The 26,137-nt window shown below is 53.5% G+C and overlaps 1 protein-coding gene across 6 annotated transcripts; it reads left to right on the forward strand.

Annotated features, from left to right (window-relative positions):
• Positions 1-2,605: 2,605 nt before the first annotated feature.
• On the forward strand, positions 2,606-25,966 carry SETD1A (SET domain containing 1A, histone lysine methyltransferase). 6 transcript variants are annotated; one of them, XM_010819449.4, is made up of 19 exons: positions 2,606-2,695; positions 3,482-3,646; positions 3,849-3,944; positions 5,691-5,961; positions 7,544-7,665; positions 7,900-8,129; positions 8,416-9,262; positions 9,420-10,202; positions 10,719-10,895; positions 11,017-11,104; positions 11,880-12,037; positions 12,168-12,255; positions 13,544-13,885; positions 21,001-22,059; positions 22,479-22,651; positions 22,744-22,854; positions 23,035-23,154; positions 24,905-25,042; positions 25,138-25,966. In XM_010819449.4, exons 2-19 carry the CDS (start codon positions 3,497-3,499, stop codon positions 25,309-25,311), a joined length of 5,127 nt encoding a protein of 1,708 aa, XP_010817751.2. In that variant the 5' UTR covers positions 2,606-2,695; positions 3,482-3,496; the 3' UTR covers positions 25,312-25,966. The 6 variants fall into 6 exon arrangements, with proteins under 6 accessions (XP_010817751.2, XP_005225026.2, XP_010817755.2 ...); XM_005224969.5 differs by having other exon boundaries at positions 2,644-2,734; XM_010819453.4 differs by having other exon boundaries at positions 2,644-2,734; positions 13,598-13,885.
• Positions 25,967-26,137: the final 171 nt, after the last annotated feature.

Raw genomic sequence — 26,137 nt, forward strand, 5'->3', positions numbered from 1 at the left:
CTTGTTCTTAAGAGCCAAGTAGAGGCAAGTATCCCTGGGGGCAGGGTAGAGGTGGAGGAGGGAAGGTTCCAGGCTTGACTCCCTTCTAGTGCTGACAGGGCCCAGTAGCTTCTGAATGTGGAGACTGAGTTAGGCTAAAGGGTTTTGCAATCTTGTTACAGAATCCAGGGTCTCTATCTCTTCCATTGAGCATGGGAGTAAAAACCCTGTTTTAAAACTCAACATTCAAAAAACTAAGAGCATGGCATCCAGCCCCATTACTTCATGGCAAACAGAAGGAGGAAAAGTGGAAACAGTGATCGATTTTTCTTTCTTTGGGCTCCAGAATCACTGCAGACAGTGACTGCAGCCACGAAATTAAAAGAAACTTGCTCTTTAGAAGGAAAGCTATGACAAACCTAGACAGCATATTAAAAAGTAGAGTCATCATTTTTTCAGCAGAGGTCGGTATAGTCAAAGCTATGGTTTTTCCAGTTGCCATGTATGGATGCAAGAGTTGAAGGCTAAGTGCTGAAGAACTGATGCCTTCGAATTGTGGTGCTGAAGATTCCTGAGAATCCCTTGGACTGCAAGTAGATCAAATCAATCAATCCTAAGGAAATCAACCCTGAATATTTATTTATTGGGAGGACTGATGATGAAGCTGAAGCTCCAGTTCTTGGCCCCCTGACGCGAAGGGCAGTAGCAAAGACCCTGATGCTGGGAAAGATTGAAGGCAAGAGAAGGGGCAGCAGAGGATGAGATAGTTAGATAGCATCACCAACTCAATGGATATGAAACTCCGGGAGACAGTGAAGGACAGGGAAGCATGGCATGCTGGAGTCCATGGGGTTGCAAAGAGTTGGACACGACTTAGTAACGGAACAACATTAAGTTTCTTTTAGTGTAAGTTTCTTTCTTGAGTAACTACACATACTAGGGGCTTCTCATAGGTCATTTTATTTAGCCTATTTAACTGCTTTAACAATCACCTCAAGAGACAAGTCTTGAAAGCCACACAGCCAGTCAGGGAAAACTTGGACCACCTTTACTATCACAAGGGGAACCTTTCGCTTGAGAAAAGGAGTATCTTTCAATGAGGACCAGAGAAAGAATCTGATTTCATTACCCCTGTTTCCATTGTAAATTTATTTCTTCAGCCTCATTTTCCTTAAATTTATAAAGGGTCCTAAGCCTCTCCCAGAAGAGTTCTTTTGGTGTTGAGATTTTGGACAAATCGCTTTTCCTATTCCTTAAAATTGTGAATTTACATGAACCAGGCCTCAGGGGCCTTTCCTGCACTGTTTTAACGCCTACAATAGTTCTGCATAACAGTAATTAACATCTATTTTCAGAAGAAGAATCTGAAGCTTTATGAAGTTAGTGACTTGCCCAAGGTCATACATCAAAAAGTCTGGAACTTAGGGCATCCCCTCAGCTCTGATAGTGCCTGGGAGTGCCATTACCCTGAGACCAAGAAAGCTGCGTCCAAGCCTAAGAAAAAGAGTGCCGATCATCAGGGCGACCTCAGCCCAAGTCTCAGGTTTAAGCCTGGGCTGGTGCTGCCCTCGAGCGGCGGGACTGCGTAAGCGAGGCGGGGCAGAGGGTTGCACAACTGAAAACGGCGGGCACTGGGACCATGATAATCTGGGAAATCAACCAGCCCACCCTAGTTCAAGTACGACCTAATTTACCGTTTTTTACAGGACTGATTCAAGATCCTTTAAGACCCACCCTTATCACATAACTTTGACACCGACTAAGATTTAATCACTAATGGCGGGCCAGTACAGGCAAAGTGCGGCACCCTCTGCCGGCCTCAGTGTCCCCTATCTGTCAAATGGGCATGTTAAAAAACTGCCCAAATAGGATAATGGGAGGAAAACGTTCCTTGCATTACGTGAGGCGCCAAACAGCCTGAGTCACCGTTGTTGGTGGTATTTTTCCATTTCCTGGGCGCCCCTCCCAGCCCGCCCGGGTTTCCGAGGGTCCTACAGGAAGCGCCCCGGCGACGCCGGGCTCCGCACGCTGACCACGCCCTCTGTGCGCGGAGCCTTGGCCCCGCCCACTAAATAATTCGCAGATTCGCTAGGCCGGCTCCTCCTCGGAATTTCTCGGGCCTCTCCATACTCGGCTGAAAATTCTCATCGGACTCCGTAACCATTTCCCCCAGGTCGGAACTGAGCAGTCCTGTGAGTTGTGCTAGTAAGAAAGATCCAGGAAAAGTGACCGACTCTGCCAACAGGGCTTGGCTAACCAGGCATTATTTTCTTGACTCCACCAAGGCTGGTGAAGGGAGGCAACAGCTGAGGCCAAGACTTGTGGCGAATCTGCAGCCTTTCAGACCTTTGATCGCTTAAGGAAGGGGCAGGAAAGAGGAGCAAAGGAGCGCGCATCCCGTCTACCGATTCGCCCCGCCCGCCTGACGAATCTGCGCCTGTTCAACGCGCCACTCAAATCTCCCCAGCTCTGGCTGGCCTCCTCCCCTTCGCCCCGCCCCCTTTTCCTCTGGGATTAGTCGCTGCTTTCAACGCCGCCGATTCGTCAAGGGTCCCAGGCCAGAGCAGCTGGATAGTCGCGGTGAAGTCCATTCTCCGGGGGATGCGGCCAAACTCCAGGCTCACTGGGCCGCAACTCTTGAGCTTCATAGGCCGCCGGCCGAGGCGAAGCCGCTATCCTCGGCCCCGTGGGTCTCCCGGAGTCGCCCGTGGCGAAAGTGCGAATGTAGAAGCTGTGCCCGCTGGGCCTCGCGCAGGTGGCGGTGGTGTTTGGTGCGCGCGCCGGGGAGGTGGTGGTGGGGGGGCGCCGCCGCCGCCACCGCTGCGGGGCCCGGGTCTCGCGCTGTCGCCGCCGCCGCCGCCGCCTCGCGCCGCTGAGGTGCCGCGCGGGGTGGGGGGAGGGGGAGCCGCTCGCCGCGAGCGGGTGAGTGGGGCCGCGCCGCGCGTGCGCGGAGATGGGGGGGCAGAATGCGCCGGGGCGGGAGGAGAGGGCAGCGGCGCGCGTTTCCCCCACCCCCCGCTCGGATTCAGGGCCGAAGCCGGGTCTCGGGCTCGGTCTCGCGGTGTTTCCAACGCCCCGAAGAGGTGCCACTTCTTGGCCAGAGGATTGGGGCGCGGGGACGGGAGCGGTGTGTGGGAGCGGGAGCCGGGCTTGGCCTGGGCCGCTGGCCGGTGAGGAGGCGGGAGGGGGCGGGGCCTGCCAGGGGGCGGGGGAGGGGTCTTGCGCCGAGGCCAAGTGGGGCGCGCGCTAGGGAGAACGGGAAGGTAAGGGGGCGCGAGATGGGCCTGGGGGCCAGAGGGGAGAGTTGGGAGGTGGAGAGAGGATGGGGTGTTATGGTGAAAGAAGGTACTTGGGAGAAAATCTGGGGGAGCCTCGGGTCATGGTGAGTGAGGTATGGAAACTGAGGTGATGAGTTACCTGGAGTCGGGGCTAGTCAGTGAGGGGCAGCAAGGGAGTTGGGCCTAAGTCGTGAACCCCTTTGCTTATCCCTCTTTCCTCGCAGTGTAAATGAGCAAAGATGGATCAGGAAGGTGGGGGAGATGGGCAGAAGGCCCCGAGCTTCCAGTGGCGGAACTACAAGCTCATCGTGGATCCTGCCTTGGACCCTGCCCTACGCAGGCCTTCTCAAAAGGTGTACAGATATGATGGAATCCACTTTAGTGTCAACGTGAGTGTCCCAGGCCTTCCCCAGATCTAGGGAACTCAAACCCGATCTCCTCTGTTATCTCTGCTCATAACCTAGAACCTGCATTCTTTAAAGTGGGCAACCAGAACCCAGCTTTCTTGCTCATGGGTCTCCAGAGGGGCTCTAGAGATCAACACTGTGGTTTCACCTTGAGCTGTCTCTCTGTTCCTGATTATTTTCCTAGGACTCAAAGTATATACCAGTGGAGGACCTCCAAGACCCCCGTTGCCACGTCAGGTCCAAAAACAGAGACTTTTCCCTCCCAGTCCCTAAGTTTAAGGTACGTTTCTGCTAATCTCCTGGTGTGGTGGCCCTTGGAGGGTGTGGGGGCTCCATCCTGGTAGTCTAGTCTTAATGTAGCATAGGGAAAGGGGGTTTTCCTAGTGAAAGAGTCTAATAACAGATCTAATAATTTCTGAGGCTATGAGACTGAGTTGTTGTGGACAGGAGGTGTGTTTATTTTCTAGAAAGGTATAGGTTAGGTGTCCCAAAAAGGGTGTTAAACTTTTTGAAGGATGAAGACAGGTCAAGCTGCTACACCTATCACTGTGTACCTCTAGACCGTGCATAGCAAAATAGTACCCTTTGTGTTACCCCAATTTCTCAGTTAAGGGGAGTGACAGTGCCAGGGACTCCATCCCTGGAGTCCTCTGTTCCTGTCTCTCACTCTGTGTTTTTTCCTCAGAGGATTCCCATGTCTTTGTCCAGGCGGGATACTCATCAGTCCTTGGAGGACTGGGTCTAGAAAACTGGTGGTTCTTAATCTCCTTTGCTAACTCTTTATTCTTCCTTTTTAATAAGTCACTTGTGGGGTTCCCACATCCCTCTTTTTTCACATTGTATACTTTTCCTGGACAATGTCTTTCCCATCCACAACTTTCACTATTACTGAAGTGTTAATGACTTCCAGATCTCTTGAAACTCCAGACTTATTTGCCTGGTGGAGGGACAGCTCCATCTGGAGGTCCCAAAGAAATCTCAAGCTCAGGAGATGTAAAACAATTATCTTCACCCCCTTTGTCCTGCTTTTCTTTCCATTTTCCTTTTGCTGATGAATGGCAACACCGTGTACTCAGCTGCACAAGCTAGAAACCTGGTGTCATCCTGTGATTCTTCTGTCCTTAATCTGTCACCAAGTCGTGCTGACTCTTTTTCTAAACACATCTCTCTCTTTTTTTTAACATTAATTTTTCTATTTCTGTTGCCATTCCTTTAATACCGAGTCTTATGTTCACTTTCCCTGGTTTCCCTGCCTCTGTTCTCTTCTCCGTTTATTGCTGTCATGCGTCTCTTTGGTTTTGCTGTCATCTTATTTTACTTTTATTGGCAAGTTCACATTTTTGTGCATCGGCATGTATGATTACTAGTCTGGCCAGCCTCATCTCCTGCCTCAATAGTGCATACCTGTGCTCTCTCGTACTGTGCGCTTTGCAGTTTCTAGTCGATGCCAAGTTATTTTACAGTCGTGTGCCCTACAGGTCCTGTCATTATGGTGAACTCCTGTTTATCTGAAAAGTCCAGTATGAATGACAGCACCTTTATGAATTTTTCCTGCCTCCTCTCTGAGCAAAGGTTTCGTTCTCTGGGCTCCCAAACACCCCGTCTACACCTTTGTTGACACTTGTTGTGTCACGTTGTGATTGTGTGTGTCTGTCTGTCCTGTCTGCATTTCTGCATAGAACTCTCTCTTTTCTCCATCTTTGTATTCCTAGTGCCCCGTCCTTGGGAATCACTTAGTGAAAGCTGAGCTAGTGAATTATTTTCATATAACTGGTTCTTTCTATGAATGTTCTCACTTTGTACATTTCTTTTTCTGGTTCTTGCCATCATTCTGTGCAGAGAATTCAGGGAAGAGAGGGGTCAGGACAGATGTATCCTTTGTTGGGACCCCCTTCCCCATCCCCTTGCCTCTTGATTTCTCCATTCTCTCTCTCTCAGCCTCATGGATCTCGCTAAAGTTTCCCAATGGGGCAAGGCGTGGTGATCAGTAGTGAGACTCCAGACTTAACTCCTGTCCTCTCCACAGCTGGATGAGTTCTATATTGGACAGATCCCACTGAAAGAAGTGACATTCGCAAGGCTGAATGACAATGTGCGGGAGACCTTCCTGAAGGATATGTGCCGAAAGTATGGTGAGGTGGAAGAGGTAGAGATCCTTCTCCACCCCCGTACTCGCAAGCACCTGGGCCTGGCCCGCGTGCTCTTCACCAGCACTCGGGGAGCCAAGGAAACAGTCAAAAACCTCCACCTTACCTCCGTCATGGGCAACATCATCCATGCCCAGCTCGACATCAAAGGTGAGGGCTCTCTCGCTTGCTGCCCAGGGTTGGGCTCCGACGGAGATGGTAGGGGCCTGGCAAGTAGTCAGGTCCATGATTTCTCCTCTGAAACTCTTGGGCCACGTGTTTCTCACGTCAGAATTTTATAGAGAGATTATGGTACAGATACCGGCTTCTGCGTGTTGACTCTGTCAGGGTTGGGGCAGCACCCTCTGGTTTAATGTATGACTGTATTTTGTGAGAAACAATCTGAAGAGTCATACTGGGTAGGATGAATAAAAACGATGGTAAATAGCCTCAGGTCAGGTTTTGGCACCAAGTTCTAAAAAACACTAGGTTTTGAGTTTTTTTGGTTTTGAAATTTTAGATGAAGAATTAGGGACATATATAGGTGAGTGATGGGCTTCCTTGGTAGCTTAGATGGTAAAGAATCTGCTTGCAGTGTGGGAGATCCGGTTTTGATCCCTGGATTGGGAAGGTCCCCTGGAGAAGGGAATAGCAACCCACTCCAGCATTCTGCCTGGGGAATTCCTTGGGCAAAGGAGCCTGGTGGACTACAGTTCATAGGGTCCCAAAGAGTCAGACACGCCTGAGGGACTAAGCAGCAGCAGCTGAGGTGAGTGAAGCAGTCTGGACTTCTGTGCTAAGTAGCAGTAGGGAGGGGTGGGGACTGGCAGCTGTCTAGTGGCATCTGAAGGTGCTAGCTATTAGCTGACACTAGCCAATTTGTCGGAGAAGGCAATGGCACCCCACTCCAGTGTTCTTGCCTGGAGAATCCCAGGGACAGAGGAGCCTGGTGGGCTGCCGTCTATAGGGTTGCACAGAGTCAGACACGACTGAAGCGACTTAGCGGCAGCAGCAGCCAATTTGTACATGGGGATGAAGACTAGCAGATTTTTAAGCCAAAAATCCAGTTTTTTGTGTGAAATCTCGTGGGTTTTGTTTTTGTTTGAGATATTTGTTTATTTGGCTGTGCCCGGGTCTTAGTTGCGGCATGCAGGCTCTTTAGTTGTGGCATGCAGACTCCTAGTTGCAGCATGTGGGATCTAACTCCCTGACCAGGGATCAAACCCGGGCCCCCTCCCTTGGGAGTGCATGGTCTTAGCCACTGGACCACTGGAGAAGTCCCAAACTAGTGGGTTTCTCCGTCACCCTTCCCAATACTTTAAGTGATTGTGTAGGGCAAATAAATCACAGTGGTGGGCTGAGTTTAACCTTCAGGCTGCCATCATACTGCTGTAGTTAATAGGATGAGGAGGATGGTGGGGGCCAGCTTGAGATGACTGGGTTTGAATTCAGGTTTCACCACTCTGCAGGTCAGTTTTCTTTAAGCCTGTACGATAGAGTTACGGATTCTTTTCTCTTCTGGTGATTGTCGAACACAGTAACAGACATTAGAAGTATTTTTGTAAACTATTAAGGGCCATTTGGTATGTTGTTTGTAGTAGTTACCAAGTAGAGACTAGGTAGCAGAACTTAAAGCTCCTAGACTCCAAGAAATCTTAGCAAATTGAGGCCTGAGGAAAAAGTGGGAATACAAAATCTGAAAGGAGTTGTTTCTTCCATCTGAGTCTCTCGGTTCCCATTCTCTTCCCTCCAGGTCAACAACGAATGAAATACTATGAACTGATAGTCAACGGCTCCTACACCCCTCAGACGGTGCCCACTGGGGGCAAGGCCCTGAGTGAGAAGTTCCAAGGCTCTGGTGCAGCCACGGAGACGGTGAGAAGCTCGTAGTTGGCGACACCCTTGCCCCACGGGCGCAGTACTTAGACGCCAGGGGCAGCCTTTGGGCAGTTCCGGACTTCACTGTTAAAGTATAGGAAGAGCCAGAGAAAGGACGCCTCACTGGTTTCCAAAAGCAGGGGATCGGGGTTCTTGGTTTGGTGAAGGTCATGTTGTCAAATGGTGCTTGACCTCTTCTGGTTTCCCCCTACCGCACTCTCTCCCCCCCAGACCGACTCCCGCCGCCGCTCCTCGTCAGACACAGCTGCCTTCCCGGCAGGCTCGGCTGTGGTGGGCACTCCCGGCAATGGCACCCCCTGCTCCCAAGACACAAGCTTCTCCAGCAGCCGACAGGACACCCCGTCTTCCTTTGGCCAGTTCACCCCTCAGTCCTCCCAAGGAACCCCCTACACGTCTCGGGGCAGCACCCCCTACTCTCAGGACTCTGCCTACTCCAGCAGGTGCAGCGGAAAGCCCCTCTGAGACCCCCAGAGGCGGGGAGCTGCCTGGGAAGAGGAAACCCAAAGTCTCAAAAGAGGGAGTTGGGGATAATTGGTCTTATTGGTTCCTTGCGGATTCAGCCAACACACCCCTGTCCTCGGGGAATTTACTCTGTGGCTAGGAACCCAACAGCCATTAGATCTCCCTTTGGGGGCAGTGTAGAAGGGCTTTGGGTGCTGATGGCCGGGGCAGTGGGGTTTGGTCATACAGAGCTGCACTCCGCTAACCGCTGCACATTTCCTCCAGCACCACTTCAACCTCCTTCAAGCCCCGGCGGTCAGAGAACAGCTACCAAGATTCCTTCTCCCGCCGCCATTTCTCCGCCTCTTCGGCCCCCACAACCACCTCTGCCGCCATCTGCGCCACCACTGCAGCCACCGCCTCCGCCTCCTCGTCGTCCTCGTTGTCTTCGTCCTCTTCGTCGTCCTCTTCGTCCTCCTCCTCTCACTTTCGTGGTTCCGACTCAAACTACCCAGCATATTACGAAAGCTGGAATCGCTACCAACGCCATGCTTCCTACCCACCCCGCCGGGCAACTCGGGACGAGCCCCCTGGGGCCTCTTTTGCCGAAAATACCGCTGAGCGCTTCACGCCATCCTACACCTCCTACTTGCCCCCCGAGCCCAACCGGCCTGCTGACCAGGACTACCGGCCTCCTGCCTCCGAAGCTCCACCCCCAGAGCCTCCAGAACCTGGTGGAGGAGGGGGCGGCGGGGGGCCCAGCCCCGAGAGAGAAGAAGCTCGAACCTCCCCGCGCCCAGCCTCACCGGCCCGTTCTGGCTCCCCAGCCCCAGAGACCACCAACGAGAGCGTGCCCTTCGCTCAGCACAGCAGCCTGGATTCCCGCATTGAGATGTTGTTGAAGGAGCAGCGTTCCAAGTTTTCCTTCCTGGCCTCTGACACCGAGGAAGAGGAAGAGAACAGCAGCACAGGCCCGGGGGCTCGGGACACAGGAAGCGAGGCCCCTTCTGGGTCTGGTCACGGGCCCTGCACACCCCCTCCAGCCCCGGCGAGTTTTGAGGATGTGGCACCTACAGGGAGTGGAGAACCAGGAGCTACCCGGGAGTCGCCCAAGGCCAATGGACAGAACCAGGTGAGTTTGGGGTCTGCCCACGAAAGTGCCTGGGATCTGGGAGAGCAGGCTTGGGCCCAGGGGGAGAAGGAAGGGAACTGGGCAAGAGAACAGAGATTTGGGGAAAAGTCCACAGAACTGGCGGTAGGCTCCTGTGACCGTCCTTTGCGCCCCACAGGCTTCTCCATGCTCTTCCGGAGAGGACATGGAAATCTCCGACGACGACAGGGGCGGCTCACCCCCTCCGGCCCCGACACCCCCCCAGCAACCTCCACCCCCTCCGCCGCCACCTCCCCCACCCCCTCCTTACCTGGCTTCCCTTCCCCTTGGTTATCCTCCCCACCAGCCTGCCTACCTCCTCCCCCCGCGACCCGACGGGCCGCCGCCTCCCGAGTACCCCCCTCCTCCTCCGCCACCCCCCCACATCTATGACTTTGTGAACTCCTTAGAGCTCATGGATCGACTTGGGGCTCAGTGGGGAGGAATGCCCATGTCCTTCCAGATGCAGACCCAGATGTTAACTCGGCTCCACCAGCTGCGGCAGGGCAAAGGATTGACCGCGGCCTCAGCGGGTCCCCCCGGTGGGGCCTTTGGGGAGGCCTTCCTCCCATTCCCACCCCACCAAGAGGCGGCCTACGGCCTACCATACGCTCTGTACGCTCAAGGGCAAGAAGGCCGAGGGGCATACTCCCGGGAGGCCTACCACCTGCCTTTGCCCATGGCAGCCGAGCCCCTGCCCTCCTCAGTCTCAGGAGAAGAGGCCCGGCTGCCCCCCCGGGAGGAAGCAGAGCTGGCCGAGGGCAAGGCCCTACCCTCGGCAGGCACCGTGGGCCGTGTACTGGCCACCCTGGTCCAGGAGATGAAGAGCATCATGCAGCGAGACCTCAACCGCAAGATGGTGGAGAACGTGGCCTTTGGAGCCTTTGACCAGTGGTGGGAGAGCAAGGAAGAGAAGGCCAAGGTGAGGCCCAGTGCCTGGGACTGGAGAGACCAGGGCTCCATTGGTGGAAATAGACCTCTGGCTTCTTCAGGCTACACAGCTCAGAAAAGAGAGGTGGTCAGGGTGAGTGGAGAGACTAGGTGCTCAGTGGTCCATACAGCTGAGCACAGGGGGGTTGGAGGGTACCCAGAACAGTAGAAAAGGGAGGCGTCTGAAGAGTGGGAAGAGCTTTGTCCTGGTTCCACCGCTGCCTCGCGGCAGACGAAGCCCGTAGTCTCTCTGGGCTTCACTCTGCAGTGTCTCCATTTGTAGAGTGGGAGTGATAGCAGCAGCTTTGTGAGACTGGTAGACGGAGTGAGCGGACTGTTGAGAAGATGCCTGTACAGGGGCTGGTGGAGGGAGGTGTGGCGTAGATGTGTGTCAAATGGAGAAGTGAGTGGATGCCTTTCTGTATTCCTGGGGCCTGGGAGTAGTTCTCAGGCAGGAGGCAGGAGGGAGCGCCTGGGTTCTGGGGCTCAGTCCCCCTACTGCCTGCAGCCATTCCAGAATGCAGCTAAACAGCAAGCCAAGGAGGAGGATAAAGAGAAGACAAAGCTCAAAGAGCCAGGCCTGCTGTCCCTCGTAGACTGGGCCAAGAGTGGCGGTACCACCGGCATCGAAGCCTTCGCCTTTGGATCAGGACTGCGAGGGGCCCTGCGGCTGCCTTCTTTCAAGGTACCCGGAATTGTGATCTTGCCTGGTTGGGTGGGGAGAGAGTTGAAAGCGGGGTTCCCTTCCTTAGAATAAGGGTGGTTGGGAACCATGAGTGTTTGGGTTTTCTCTTTTCATCTTGTAGGTAAAGCGAAAAGAGCCTTCGGAAATTTCAGAGGCCAGTGAGGAAAAGAGGCCCCGGCCTTCTACTCCAGCTGAGGAAGATGAAGATGGTGAGTAGGTCAGGTGAAGGAAAAAGGGGAAAACAGTCTGCTTAGATTCTAATGGCCTTCCCTGGTGGCTCAGACGGTAAAGAATCTGCCTACAATGTGGGAGACCTGGGTATGATCCCTGGATCGGGAAGATTCCCTGAAGAAGGGAATGGCTACTCAGTCCAGCATTCTTGCCTGAAGAATTCCATGGACAGAGGAGCCTGGCAGGCTGTAGATTCTGATAGGAAACCAAGAGGCAGGGGTGAAGGGGTGAAGGTGTCTTGAGGGCAAGAATCCAAGTGAAGATTTGAAACAAAGTTATAATAAAGCAGCTCTTTGAAATGTGAAGTTAGACAGGTTATCCACCCAAAGTTAGCATCTAATGCTTAAGCCTGCTTGCACCCTTCTTATCAGTCTAAGTCTGAGCTGTATAGCTTGATGGCTTCTGTGGCTGGGAAACTTCCTTACTGAATCTGGTCTGCTTCCCTGGAGACCTGTTGACTTTAGTACGACTTTCTTGGGCCAGATATTAAAAGAAATCACCTCCCTCTTTCACCTAGCCCAGAAAAGGATGAAAGATAAAACGGGTCCAGTGTGTTTAAAACTGTGTAAAGTGTGAAGGAACTCTGCAGTTTGTATGTTTCTCTACTGAGCCTCCGCTTCTTGTCTGTGAAACAAGGTCTGTGTTATGGGACTGTGAGAAAGGCTAGTGGTTGTGTGTGAAGAGCTCCTTTCACCAGATGGGGCTGTTACTGCTGGTGGTAAATTGCGCCACCTACCCCTCTTCTGGACCTAGATGCTGAGCGAGAGAAGGAGGTTGGAGAGCCAGGCCGTCCGGGGACCAAGCCCCCGAAACGAGATGAAGAGCGAAGCAAGACCCAGGGCAAGCACCGCAAGTCTTTTGCTCTGGACAGCGAAGGGGAGGAAGCATCCCAGGAGTCCTCCTCAGAGAAGGTGAGGAGCCTGCGTTCTGAGTTCCTGCCGCCATAGCCAGCTTCTCTCTGCGCTGGAGCCCCGGTGGCCACGCTTCCTAGAGGACCAGTTGTTCTTCCCCTGTTAATTCCCAATTGTCCCTTTCCCTAAGGATGAGGAGGATGAAGAGGAAGATGAAGAAGATGAAGAGCGTGAGGAAGCCATGGATGCTGCAAAGAAGGAGACAGAAGCATCAGACGGTAAGCACCCAGGGTGTGCAGTTGAATCCTGGGAAGGGAGAGATTCACCCACCCGTCCAGCCCTTTCCTTGCCCGTGTAACCTGCCCGCTGGATCAGCTAGCCATCTTTGCCTTCCCCCACAACAACCGCCTTTTAGCCTCATTCTTTGGAACCCTTGGCCCACTGCAAACAATACCCAGAATATTGCCTCCTGCTTTCCTCTGAAACAGGCCCTCCCATGAAGACAACCCAGCGTGGCCTGTTTCTCTTCCCAAGATAAGGGGGCTGCCTTTCCTGCTGCCCCTGCTGCTGCCACACCGTGCCTTTCCCGCTTTAGGCACTGCTCTTCCCGTAAAGCCGGGCCACCAAGCTCTGTCAGCTTCTTCCCCTGCCTGCAGCTGCTGTCACTGAAGCCAGCTCTGTGCCTCAGTTGAACACGTGTCTGTCCTTTCGCATTTATTGAGGCCTGGGTACATGGTTCAGTCTCTCTTCATTCCTTTCTTCAGAAATAGATGCTGAGGCCCCGTTGTGAGCCAGGCACCGTTCTAGGTATTAGGACATAGCAGTGACCAAGGCAGAGGTGGTTCCTGCTCTTCTGAAGCTGGCGATCAGCCAGAGGGGAGGCAGGCACTTGACAAACAAGTGGACGAATAGCAGCACTTCCAGTGGAGAGACATGCTTTGAAGAAAATGAACTAGATTTATGGGGTCGGGAGGAACAGGCTCAGGGAATGGGGGAAAGATGGGCTCTTTTATAGCTGATGGTAAAGAGATGTCTCCGAGTGGTGCCATTTGAGGCCAGAATTGTAAGAACGATGGTCTGAGAGCTTCCATCTCAGGAGAGCAGAGGGCAAAGTCATCCGCTAAGAGTGAGGGGCACAGACCCCTTCACATCCATGTGGTCACCAGTTCCCGTCAGTCTTACCGCCTCAGTGTCTCTTCCAAGGGCACCATCTTCTCTTACCTATGACGTCCCCACTCAGCCCCCAGGTCTGCTGGGCAAACTCCTCCTTGTTCTTCTTGACGTCAGCATTTTCTTCACAAGGATGCCTTCCCTGATTTGATCCACCAGGCAGAATCCGGGCCTTCCCATTGCCTGCACTGTGCCACCCCACCCCCCAGCCCTTCATACTGGAATTTATCACACTGTAGGCCAATCGTGTGCCTCTCCATCTCCTTGTGGGTAGGAGTCCCCAGCACCTAGCACGGAGCCTCACATATCCCTAGTAGTGACTCAGTGAATGAACCCACAGCTTGACTAAGTGAGGGGTCTTCTCACCTCGCCTGACTCCCCGTTCTGGATTTCCAGGCGAGGACGGGGAAAGCGATTCGTCCTCCAAATGTTCTCTGTATGCTGACTCAGATGGTGAGAACGATAGCACGTCGGACTCTGAGAGCAGCGGTTCCTCCAGCTCCTCGTCTTCTTCATCTTCTTCGTCTTCATCCTCGTCCTCCTCCTCCTCATCTGAGTCCTCCTCGGAAGAAGAAGAGGAAGAGGAGCAACCAGCAATCATACTCGCAGCATTGTCGCCCCCTAGAGATGTCCCCACGCCCCTGTCAGCACCTGCAGAGGAGCCCGAGCCAGAAAGGGTTGAAGACTCCCCAGTCACACCTCTCCCCGAACAGGAGAAGTCTCCTGTGAGACCTGCAGGTAGGTGGTGGGGAGCTGCTGTCGAAGTCTTTGTGTATGTGTGTGTCTGTGTTCATGGGAACGGTGGGGTTGACATTTATTAATTGTATGCACATGTGTGACTTCGTTGGAAAACATGCAAAGTTGGCCAGGAGTCACCTTCTCCTGTCACTCGTCCCTTGGAGAGACATTTATGGCCTGACACACTTAGGTCACACTGCCAGAAACAGTTTTCTGAGACGGACCAGGTGTTTGGCTACTAAAAACAGAATGGTCTCTTCTCAAATAAGTTAAGGAGAGAATTCCCAATTTAGTAAATTTCTCCTCCTCATTTTTTTCTTAAGCCTCTTCCTTAATGTGTAGTATATACCTGGGTTTAAATGGACAGATTGGATAGATGATAACTATTAACAACGTGAACTGAGAAGTTAATTCTGTCTTTGCTTTTCTTTGTGAATTTGTACATTCAGTTGTCATTTTATATCACACATGTAATGTGTCTTGCTGAGTGAACTGTTGTTTCAGGCAGTAGCTACTTATTTATTGAATGGGGGCGAGGGATAGGATAGTGTGCACAATAGGCCCTGTTTTCACCCTCATGAAACTTACCATCTGTAGGAAGAGACAGTTTAGTCTCTCCTTAAAAAAATACTTAAGAAACTCTGTGACTACAAACTGTAAGGGCCATGAAAGAAAACTCTGGGTACTTTGAGAACCTGAACACATCTGTGAGGAAGTCTTCCCTGCTGAAGCACCACTGGGCTAGAATCAAGCCAAGGCAGGCAGGAGAGTGTGTGCAAAGGCCCTGAGGCAGAGGAAATGGTGTGCTCGAAGATAAAAAGGAAAGCTAACCTGGGGAGTGAGAGTAAGGGGGAGCTAGGGTGGCCTAAACTGAAGAGATGAGCAAGGACTGAATCATGGAAAATGAATAAGCCTTGCTAAGAATGTGGGCTTGATGTTGAGGGCATTCGAATGCCATCAGAAGACTGACGTGATTATATCCATGTTTTGAAAAGATGCAGTGCAGAGAAAACTTGGAGAGGGGCCAGAGTGTATGCAGGGAGATTAAGAGGCTATTGCAGTAAGGCAGGCGGTGGTGGTTAATTTGGATTGCTCTCCTGATGGCACCCCACTCCAGTACTTTTGCCTGGAAGATCCCATGGACGGAGGAGCCTGGTGGGCTGCAGTCCATGGAGTTGCTAGAGTCGGACACGACTGAGCGATTTCACTTTCACTTTTCACTTTCATGCATTGGAGAAGGAAATGGCAACCCACTCCAGTGTTCTTGCCTGGAGAATCCCAAGGACAGGGGAGCCTGGTAGGCTGCTGTCTATGGGGTCTCACAGAGTCGGACACGACGGAAGCGACTTAGCAGCAGCAGTAGCAGCATGATGGAATTAACTCAGTTTTCAAGTTCTGCTTTAGAGATGTGTGTGGCCTTCCAGAAATCTCATTTGAACCTTGTTGGGAATTTGTGGTCTGAGACAGGCAGTGAGCACAGGAAGACCTTTCAGCATTGATGCACCCTGTTCTGGTCCAGATCCCGTGAGAGGAGGAATCGAGGCACTGATTAACCCTAAGACACCTTTCAGCCTCTTGAAGTCCTTGGGTGACAGAAGAGCCAATGGGGTCGCAGGTCAGGGGGTATTAATCGCAGTTCTCTTTGGGAGGGTAGGAAGAAAAAGCCGGATGTGATCAGATCTGCGTGTCAGGAGGATCATTTTGCCAGAAGTGGGAGGATTTCTAAGAGGTGAAGAAGGAAGTGGGACAGCTGAGAAGGTTTGAAGGGATGTGGGTGAGCGAAGGGCCTGAACCAGAGCGGGGTGGTTACAGTGAGGATAGGATGCGGGGAGCGGAAGTGGGAGGAGGGTTTGAGACAAACTTGGGAGCCAGAACCTCTCGGTTAAAGTACTTACCAGGAAAGGAAACTCAAGGAAAGCCAGAACTAGGGAGAAGTCTGATGCATTTAATTGGGGTCAAGTTTCATGTGCCTCTGGGACCTCCAGGTAGGAACATTGAATGGGCAGTTGGATCAATAGATCTGAAGCTCTACACCTGAAACTGGCACAACCTTGTTAGTCAACTATACTCCAGTATAAAATAAAATGTTAAAAAAGAATAGATCTGAAGCTCTGGAAAACAGTAGGTGGGAAATGCAATAGGTATTTGTAAGTAGAGGTGTGAATACATGTGTATACCTTGGAAGGATGTATGGAATGAGAGAAAGGGGCCAGAGCCTAACTGTTTTATAAGAGATAGTGGGCAGAGTGGAGCCAGAGGAGACTGAAAAGGAATGACCAGAGAGGTGGGAAGGAAACCTGAAGCTCGGGGTATCAAAAGGAGATTGTGGCCTGTATTTTTGGAAGGCCTTAAAAGGAAAAGTGAGTGTTGGATTTGTCAGTTAGGAGGTCACCAACTTATGAAATTGATAAGCTTACCTTGCCTTATCAATTTCAGTAGTGTGGCTCAAGTTAGAGGGTGTTAAGGAATAAGGGCAAGTGACAGATAACCATTCTTTTGGTAAGGGTAAGCTATGCTCGTGGAAGAAGAGAGTTGAGGGGGATGGTACCTAATGTTAGTGAACGTTTCTTGAGTAGGTCCCATGTGCCAGACTCTAGGCCTAGTGCATTGCAAATACCACTTTCTCATTTACTCCTCATAGCATCCCTGCTCCTCCCATTTTACAGATGAGGAATGTGAGGCTTAGTGAGATGATCAAGGTTTCCCAGCCGGGATTGGAGAGATGGCAGAAAAGTGCAGGGTTGATGGAGGGTTAGTTTTTCAAAGTAGGTGAGACTTGAGTGTGTTCATACATTGAAGGGAAAGAGAGCAAGTGGAGGGACCAAGAGAGAGAGGAATACTTGCTGGAGTGGCACACCTGGGGAGGCGGAGGATGGACTCTGTAGGTCAGATGCAGATCTCTCTGTAAATGGGGAGACAGGAAGTTGTGGGGTCTTTGCCTGAAGGCCACCTTTTCCTCTCTTCAGTAGGAAGGCAGGACATTTCTTTTTACTGTGTGTGTATATGTGTAATTTATTTATTTGGCTCTGCTGGGTCTTAAATGCAGCACTGGGGATCTTTAGTTGTGGCATGTGAACTCAGTTTCAGGATGTGGGATCTAGTTCCCTGACCAGGGATCGAATCCAGACCCCTTGCCTGGGCAGCACAGAGTCTTAGCCACTGGACCACCAGGGAATTCTCAGGCAGGACATTTCTGAGAGTGAGGGGGCACAGGTGGAGCCTGGAACGTTGGGGTGAAGGAAGAGAGATGGGTTGGGTGGATTCCAGGTTAGGTAGAGGTAGTGGAAGGCTTCAGAAAGTAGCGTGAAAGGAGAGGACAAAGCAAGGGCCCCTGTGATCTGAAATGACCAAGAGTGAAGTTAGTTTAGGGGGAAGGTGATGGGCTGGAGGATGATAGAGGATGGGAGATTGAACAGGCATGATGGGGTGAAGGGAAAGGACTTGGAGAACTGTGGTCAGAGGATAGAGGTCAGAGTCACAGTCTGAGGTGGAGGGATGAGATCAGGTGTGTAACTGGTGGAGGGTAACTGAGGATGAGTGCCTATGAGAATCTGGCGAATAGGTGGGCTGTCAGAGCCCTCTAGTAGGTAGATGGCAGAGGGGAGAGAGGAGAGGAAGATGAAGGCCTTTAGAGAATGGTAGGAGAATCTGAGCTACCAAGGACACAACTGGATAGAGACCTGTGTGGTCTGATGGCCGGAGCCTGGAGAGGACTGGTCTGGTGGATCCCAAGGACAGGGGCCTGGACACCTTTAAATCTCGACTTTCTTGTCTTCCCATCTGGTACATTCTGCTCTGCTGCACATGGTCGTCCTCTGCTTCTCCATTCCAGCAGAATATGTCTGCCCCACAGACAGACCGCCTCCTATCTTGAATCCTTATCCCCGGGGAAGTTTCTAGTTGGGATGGCTTGGGTCACACAGCCATCAGTTAGTGACGGCCTGGGGGCAGGAAGTGGGGTAGGTCATACAGTATAAACAGTGGCTTCTGGGAGTTGTATCAAGTGGGCAGGTACCCCGAAAGTTGTCTCCCAGAATTATGAAAGGCATGGCCAGCTTTCTTTCAGGACGGGGAGCAGAAGGGAAGTCTCTGGAAGAAGCTATGTTGGGGGAGGGATTGGGTTTTCTCCAAAACCAGGCTGCCAGGGGACACAGTAGGCTAGGGTGGGAGGTTGGGGCAGAGGAGAGGGCTGCCCTGGAGAACAGGAAAGGATTAGACAGGAGAGGATTTGTAGGAACTAGGGGACTGGAGAGCAGCACCCAGGGCCTCACTAGCTTCAGAGCGTGGGTTGCTCCTGGCTGACAGCCCGGGGGTGTCTGGAGCCTCGAGAGACAGGAGGCTGGGGGGATGTTGGTTGAGGCAGTGGAGGCATGTTGATCACTGCCTGCTCAGGCCAGACCTGGTGCTGGCTGCCCTTGAGCTCTGTGGATGGTAGAGCCAGATGTGGAACCATGGAGTCGCAGGCCAGAAGGTACAGAGCGGCATGGAGCAGGAGATAAGATCCCAAACTCAGATCCCAGGCTGCCCTGGGGCACAGGCCTTGTACTGCCACTTGCTACCTGTGTGATTGGGCAGATTATCAACCTCCCTCTGCCTTGACTTTGTAAGATGGGGTTAATAATAGTACTCACATCATTGGCTTGTTGTGAGGATGAAGAGAGTATTTACTATAGTGAAAGGCTTGGGTTAGTGCTTGGCACAAAATTCCAGCTATTAATCTGGTGCAGCAAATTTGAAGCTGGCAATTGAGAGCCACCAGCCTTCTGGTTCTGAGAAGACATTAGCAGTACCTGAGGAAACTGGGTAAGTCTTCACAACGGTAGTGGCCTTGAGCTGGATTCAAAAGCTGTGTCCAGGCTTTCTGGATGGGCGAAAGGAATGAGGTGTTCTGAACAAAGGGACAGGGCCTTTGCTCACCTTTTGCTCACCCCCTGAGCTGCTGCTGTTCAGGCACAGCCCTCTCCCAGGGGCTGTCCTGCAGACCTGACCCATCCCTGTGAGGCCAGTCCATGGCCTCGCCCTTTCATCCTAGGCTGTAGCCAAGGATGTGAGCAAAGGGCCAGGGGCCTGAAAGACCGTGACTCTTTGAATGGCATACACGTTTGTATATGTAGATTTAGAAAAGGTTTCCAAAGCCAAAAAAGTGTAATTTCATTGACGTGAAGGAAAAGCCCAAATAAAGTACCACCTCAGCTTCTTCCTTTCTCATTGGGTAAGACTCCAGTACAATTTTATAAAGCCTTTTAATACAAGATTCAGTTTCTTACACTGTATGTATTTTAACCTCACAGAACAAAGAATATTGTTTGTAGTCAAAATAATGGATACTATAATTCTGGGCAGATCTGGGCAGTTGCATCCTGGTTACAAAATGCAGCTGGCAAAAAAGTTGTCTGATGTCTGTCTGATTGTTGGATGAGGTTCTGTCACTACCAGTCTTGGTCAAAAAAAAAAAGACCAGAGTCCAAGTGTTGAGTTGAGGCGCCACCCTGCCCTTCAGAGTTGGCGCTGCCCCGTGTTTCATGTGATTGTCTCCTTGGACCAGAAGTTCTAGGAGGGCTTCAAAGGTGTTTGCCTCATACCCGACATAGTTAAAAGTGAAGTCGCTAGTCACATCTTACCAGACTCCTCCGTCCATGGGATTTTCCAGATAAGAATACTGGAGTGGGTTGTCATTTCCTTCTCCAGGGGATCCTCCTGACCCAGGGGTTGAACCTGGGTCTCCCACATTGCAGGCAGATACTTTACCATCTGAGCTACCAGGGAAGCCTTCCCATAGTTCAGTTCAGTTCAGTAGCTCAGTCATGTCTGACTTTGCGACCCCATGGACTGCAGCACACCAGGTATTCCCATCCTGTCCCTGTCCATCACCAACTCCTGGAGTTTACTCAAACTCATATCCATTGAGTTGGTAATGCCATCCAACCATCTCATCCTCTGTTGTCCCCTTCTCCTCCTGCCTTCAATCTTTCCCAGCATCAGGGTCTTTTCCAATGAGTCAGTCTTCACATCAGGTGGCCAAAGTATTGGCGTTTCAGCTTCAGCATCAGTCCTTCCAATGAATATTCAGGACTGATTTTCTTCAGGATGGGCTGGTTGGATCTCCTTGCAGTCCAAGGGACTTCAAGAGTCTTCTCCAATACCACAGTTCAAAAGCATCAATTCTTCAGCGCTCAGCTTTCTTTAAGATAGTCCAACTCTCACATCCATACATGACCACCGGAAAAACCATAGCTTTGACGAGACGGACCTTTGTTGGCAAAGTAATGTCTCTGCTTTTCAATATGCTATCTAGGTTGGTCTTAACTTTTCTTCCAAGGAGCAAGCATCTTTTAATGCAGTCACCATTGCAGTCACCATCTGCAGTGATTTTGGAGCCCAAAAAAATAAAGTCTGTAGCTGTTTCCATTGCTTCCCCACCTATTTGCCATGAAGTGATGGGATAAGATACCATGATCTTAGTTTTCTGAATGTTGAATTTTAAGCCAACTTTTCCACTCTCCTCTTTTACTTTCATCAAGAGGCTCTTTAGTTCTTCACTTTCTGCTATGAAGGTGGTGTCATCTGCATATCTGAGGTTATTGATACTTCTCCCAGCTGTCTTGATTCCAGCTTGTGCTTCATCCAGCCCAGCATTTCTCATGATGTACTCTGCATATAAGATAAATAAGCAGGGTGACAGTATATAGCCTTGACGTACTCCTTTGCCGATTTGGAACCAATCTGTTGTTTCATGTCCAGTTCTAACTGTTGCTTCCTGACCTCCATACAGATTTCTCAGGAGGCAAGTCAGGTGGCCTGGTATTCCCATCTCTTTAAGAATTTTCCACAGTTTGTTGTGATCCACACAATCAAAGGCTTTCCCATAGTTAGTGCTTAGGAAGTGTTTGCAGAAGGTATGAATGAGCAGATGCCAAATGCCTTCCTAATGAGGACATGGCAGGTGGGAGAGGCCAGTGTGTCTGGTGGAAGGTGAGGAGCAAGGGCGGCTGGGGTGTGGACTCCCAGAGGAGGCTGGCTGGTTGCCTGCCTCCAGCGAATTTCCATCATCAAATGCATCTGATCACATTGGCCGAGAAGCTGACCCTCGCCCTTCTTTGTGCTTCCCTCCCCAGGTTCCACTGAGGAACCGCCTTCCAGTGCACCCCAGCCTCCCCCAGAGCCACCAGCTGGACCCCTGGCCCCCACCCCCCGCCCCGACGATCGCCCCTCCTCTCCCATCCCTCTCCTACCCCCACCCAAGAAACGCCGGAAAACCGTCTCCTTCTCTGCGGTGGAGGAGGCACCAGCCCCAGAGCCTCCCCCCGCCGCCCTGCCACAGGCCAAGTCCTCCGGCCCTGCCTCTCGCAAAGCCCCCCGGGCTGTGGAGCGGACCATTCGCAACCTGCCCCTCGACCACGCCTCTCTGGTCAAGAGTTGGCCCGAGGAGGTGTCCCGAGGAGGCCGGAACCGGGCCGGAGGCCGGGGCCGCTCCGCCGAGGAAGAGGAGGCTGAACCGGCCACAGAAGTGGACCTGGCCGTGCTGGCTGACCTGGCCCTGACCCCAGCACGGCGTGGCCTGCCCGCTCTGCCCGCCGCCGACGACTCGGAGGCCGCGGAGACACCGGACGAGGCCGAGCGCCCGGGTCCCCTGCTCAGCCACATCCTCCTGGAGCACAACTACGCCCTGGCCGTCAGGCCGCCGCTGCCGCCCCCGCCGCCACCCTCCACGCCTGCTCCTCGTCCCTTGGAACCCGTTCCGGCCCCCGCGGCCCTCTTCAGCTCCCCGGCAGACGAGGTCCTTGAGGCCCCGGAGGTGGTTGTGGCCGAGGTGGAGGAGCCAAAGCAGCCACCACAGCAGCAGGAGGACGGAGAGGAGGAGGAGGAAGAGGAAGAGGAGTCGGAGTCATCGGAGAGCAGCAGCAGCAGCAGCAGCGACGGCGAGGGCGCCACCCGGCGGCGCAGCCTCCGTTCGCACACGCGGCGCCGGCGGCCGCCCCCACCCCCGCCCCCGCCGCCGCCCCCCACCTTCGATCCCCGCAGCGAGTTTGAGCAGATGACCATCCTCTATGACATTTGGAACTCGGGCCTGGACTTGGAGGACATGAGCTACCTGCGGCTGACGTACGAGCGGCTTCTGCAGCAGACTAGTGGGGCCGACTGGCTGAACGACACCCACTGGGTCCAGCACACCAATATCCTAAGCCCCAGAGGCTGGCCTCGGGACAGGGAGACAGGCCTGGGGGTGGAGGTCGGGGGGCCTCCCTGGGGTCGCTGGCTAGGCACTGCCCTCCTGCGATCATTCCTGGGTCTGTGTTTACTTCCTTCCCTGTCCCGTTCTCTGCCACGTTCAGCTTGGGTATTTCTCCTCTGGCTGCCAAGTCACCATTTCTGTTTCATGCGTGTTTTCTGCCTTCTCAAGTTTTGGTGGCAGAAAAGGTGGAGTTTAAGACATTTGTCTGTCCTATCTTAACAGTGAGTAAGCTCAGGCCTCCAACTAAAGCCAGTCAGTCACCCTTTCCATGGGCTGGGACTGGGCGGGGGGTAGAGAGGGGAGCAGAGCCCCAGGGATCTGACTGGGGAGCACCCGGTTCTCTTCCTTGACACCCTGCACTCACCAACCTGAGCACTCCGAAACGCAAGCGGCGGCCCCAAGACGGGCCCCGGGAGCACCAGACAGGCTCAGCCCGCAGTGAAGGCTACTACCCCATCAGCAAGAAGGAGAAGGACCGGTACCTGGACGTGTGCCCTGTCTCGGCCCGGCAGCTGGAAGGAGTGGATACTCAGGTGAGTCTCTGCCTGGGCACCTGCCCAGTGGCAGCATCTTCTTTCCATGAGTTCTTATGTCACTTACCTCCTCCCCGGCCTGCTCCTCGCAGGGGACTAACCGCGTGCTTTCGGAGCGCCGGTCAGAGCAGCGGCGGCTGCTGAGCGCCATTGGCACCTCTGCCATCATGGACAGCGATCTGCTGAAGTTAAACCAGCTCAAGGTGAGGGAGGAGTGGGAGCTGAGGAGGGCAGGGGCACTGTGGGAAGGTGGCATCACGGAGACCCCTAGGGGTGGTCCGGGCACGAGTGGCCAGAACACTTCTGCCCCGGAGGTCTGAGGAGCGGCCAGCGGCTGGGTTGAAGGGGATTCCCAATGGCACAATCTGCCTTCTGCCCTCTAGTTCCGGAAGAAGAAGCTCCGATTCGGCCGGAGCCGGATCCACGAGTGGGGACTGTTTGCCATGGAACCCATCGCCGCTGACGAGATGGTCATCGAATACGTGGGTCAGAACATTCGCCAGGTGAGGCTCCAGCCCCTGACCTGACACCAGAACCACCCAGCCTTTGGGTGAAAGCCCATGCTCTCACCTGGCTCCCAGACTTAGCCAGTGACACCTGCCTGTTTTGTTCCCCTTCCTTCCTTCAACAACTAGTCATGGGTACTAGTAAACTAGCTTCCCTGATGGCTCAGCAGTAAAGAATCGGCCTGCAGTGCAGGAGACGTAGGTTCCATCCCTGAACTGGGAAGATCCCCTGGAGAAGGAAATGGCAACCCACTCCAGTATTCTTGGCTGGGAAATCTCATGGACAGAGGAGCCTGGCAGGCTGGGGTCACAAAGGAGTCAGACATGACTGAGCAATTAAACAGCAGCTGGTAAACTAGATGTTAGTGATCCAGTAACAAATACTGATGAATATTATGTCTCCCTTAAAGACCTCATGGTTTAGTGGGCAAGACAGGTACTGAACGGGTAACTCCAGTGAAGAATGATGCTCAGTTGATATGAAAGGAGATGTTCAGGGGGGCAAGGGCAGTAGGAGTGACCTTTAAACCAGAAGCTGAATGATGCTGAGGCATCCCAGGCCCGAGTTAGAGGACAGGGTGCTCCTCAATGTAGGAGGCATAGGCAAAGGCCTGGAGGCAGGATGGTCTTAGGAGCACAAGGAAGTCACTGGGAAAACTCGGGCCAGTGGCAGCAGAGTGAGGCCAAGGGGCCAGTGGAGGCCAGATGCCACAGAGCTTGGGAGTCGTGTTAATAAGATTGGACTGATGGTGAGAGAAGTTGCCGTGAAGCAGTAAGCAGGAGAGGATTTGGAGGTTAGTAAGCTCCATCTGACTGCCGTGTGAAGCGAGAACTGGGTGGGGCTGTTGCAGCGATGCGGACCAAAGGTAGGGGTGGCCTGGACAGGCAGTGGGTTTCAGGTAGCTGGCAGAACCAGGCGACCAGTTGGTTCTGAAGATGGAGGGCAAGGGCTGAGGCAAGACGGTTTCTCTGGGCACTGCCTTTAGCAGCTGGGAGTAGGAAAGGCTGCCAGCAAAGAGGAGGAGCGGGTGTGTGGTCAGAGGCCTCCGGTCAGGACAGTGCCCAGGGGATGTCTCGTGGGTGACGCCCAGCAGTTCCACTGAGGTGGATTTTGGCTGGAGATAGGAGTTTGGGAGGAGTCACCCCACTTAACTGGCTCTCGAAGGCCTGGAAGAGAGTGAGTTTGCCCAAGGGGAGAGTGCAGAGGGTTTTTCTGGCTGATTACTGGGAAACGAGTTACTCCTCACATGAAAATGTGGGCCTTGACGTGGACAGCAGCAGCTGTAGGTCCTGATGTGGAAAGAGGGTCCTGGGAGAAGAGATGAGTAGGGTTCAGTCCATGAAATAACCACTGTCATCTCAGGAACCGTCCCAGCCCCCGAGAGTCTGGGGAATCCTCCATGGGCCAGGCAGACCCCCCCCAGGAGGAGCCAGTGGCTGCTTCTCCTGCCCCGTGGCCAGTGCAGACTTCCCTGGGGTCCTTCCTCTGGGTGCCTCTGTCATGACAGCAGCCAAGGGTATTGGGAGGTGTTCGTCAGAGGAAGTCCTGGAAGCAAACTCAGAAGTCAGCGCTTTGGGGTAGCAGGTACTGGAGGGAGATCTGTGGATTCAGGACAGGCTGGCGTGGCTCCCGGGCTGGCAGCTGGGGGACCATCTAGACCCCTGATCGCAGGGGCCAGTGGAGTCCAGCCTGGCCTGGCAGGAAGCTGAGGGGCAGCCCCCTGACCATCACCCCCTGTCCCGTTAGATGGTGGCCGACATGCGGGAGAAGCGCTACGTGCAGGAGGGCATTGGCAGCAGCTACCTGTTCCGGGTAGACCACGACACCATCATCGACGCCACCAAGTGCGGCAACCTGGCGAGGTTCATCAACCACTGCTGCACGGTGCGCTGGTGGGGGCCGGGCAGGGGGTGGCGGGAGGGTGCAGGGCAGGAGCTGGGGCGGGGCCGGCCGCCACTGACGCTGCCCTCGGCCCGCAGCCCAACTGCTATGCCAAGGTGATCACCATCGAGTCCCAGAAGAAGATCGTGATCTACTCGAAGCAGCCGATCGGCGTGGATGAGGAGATCACCTACGACTACAAGTTCCCGCTGGAGGACAACAAGATCCCGTGTCTGTGCGGCACGGAGAGCTGCCGCGGCTCCCTCAACTGAGGTGGGGCAGGACTGGTGCCCTCACCCCTATTTATTCCCCCTCGCCGCCCTGAGCTCCCAGCGCTCCCAGCCTTAGTGGGCTCAGTGGGGCCCACCTGCCCCTCTTGGAATGTGGGCTTGGGGGCCCTGAGCCCAGCGAGGGGGCCTGAGTCCCTTGAGGCACCTTCTGCGGGACCCCTCTTGCCCCTGCCCTCCCTCCCATCCCCCCCAATTTTTTTTTCTTTGCGGAGAAGAAGCTGTAAATGTTTTGTAGCTGCCAGCAGCTGTTTCCTGTGGAAACCTGGGGTGCCGGCCTGTACAGATCCTGTTCTTGGGGGGCCTCCCAGCCCCCATGCTTTGTGTTAATGGGGACTCCCCCTCTGTGCCCTGCGTGCACCCCTCCCCAGTTTAGGGGTCTCTGGGGGCAGTGGCCATGTTCTCCCCCTGGAGGGGGCGCTGCGCCCCCAGTCCTGGGGACTCCGTGCCTGGAACCCTGCCTCATCTGTTCCTGCCAGACCCGTGGGTCACCCTCCCACCTGGTGTCTGGAAGCTCTGGCTTTGCCAGGCCAGGATGGTGGGGGGCAGGCCCTTCCTGTTGGGCTGGACTGTACATATGTTAATAGTGCAAACCTGACGCCACATTTTTATAATTGTGATTAAACTTTATTGTACAAAAGTGCTTGGTCAGTATCTTTGGGAAGGAGTAGGGTGGGATGGGGATTGAGGACAGAGGGTGGGACAAACGAAGATGGTGGGGGAACAGGTGGCCTGCAGTTTGACGTGGGTAGAGGGGCTTTGGGGCCAGAGCCTAGACCTGCAGACTCAGCCCCCATCACTTTGGGCCACC

Source organism: Bos taurus, chromosome 25 (genome assembly GCF_002263795.3).
Source record: "Bos taurus isolate L1 Dominette 01449 registration number 42190680 breed Hereford chromosome 25, ARS-UCD2.0, whole genome shotgun sequence".
NCBI classification, from domain to species: Eukaryota; Metazoa; Chordata; class Mammalia; order Artiodactyla; family Bovidae; genus Bos; species Bos taurus.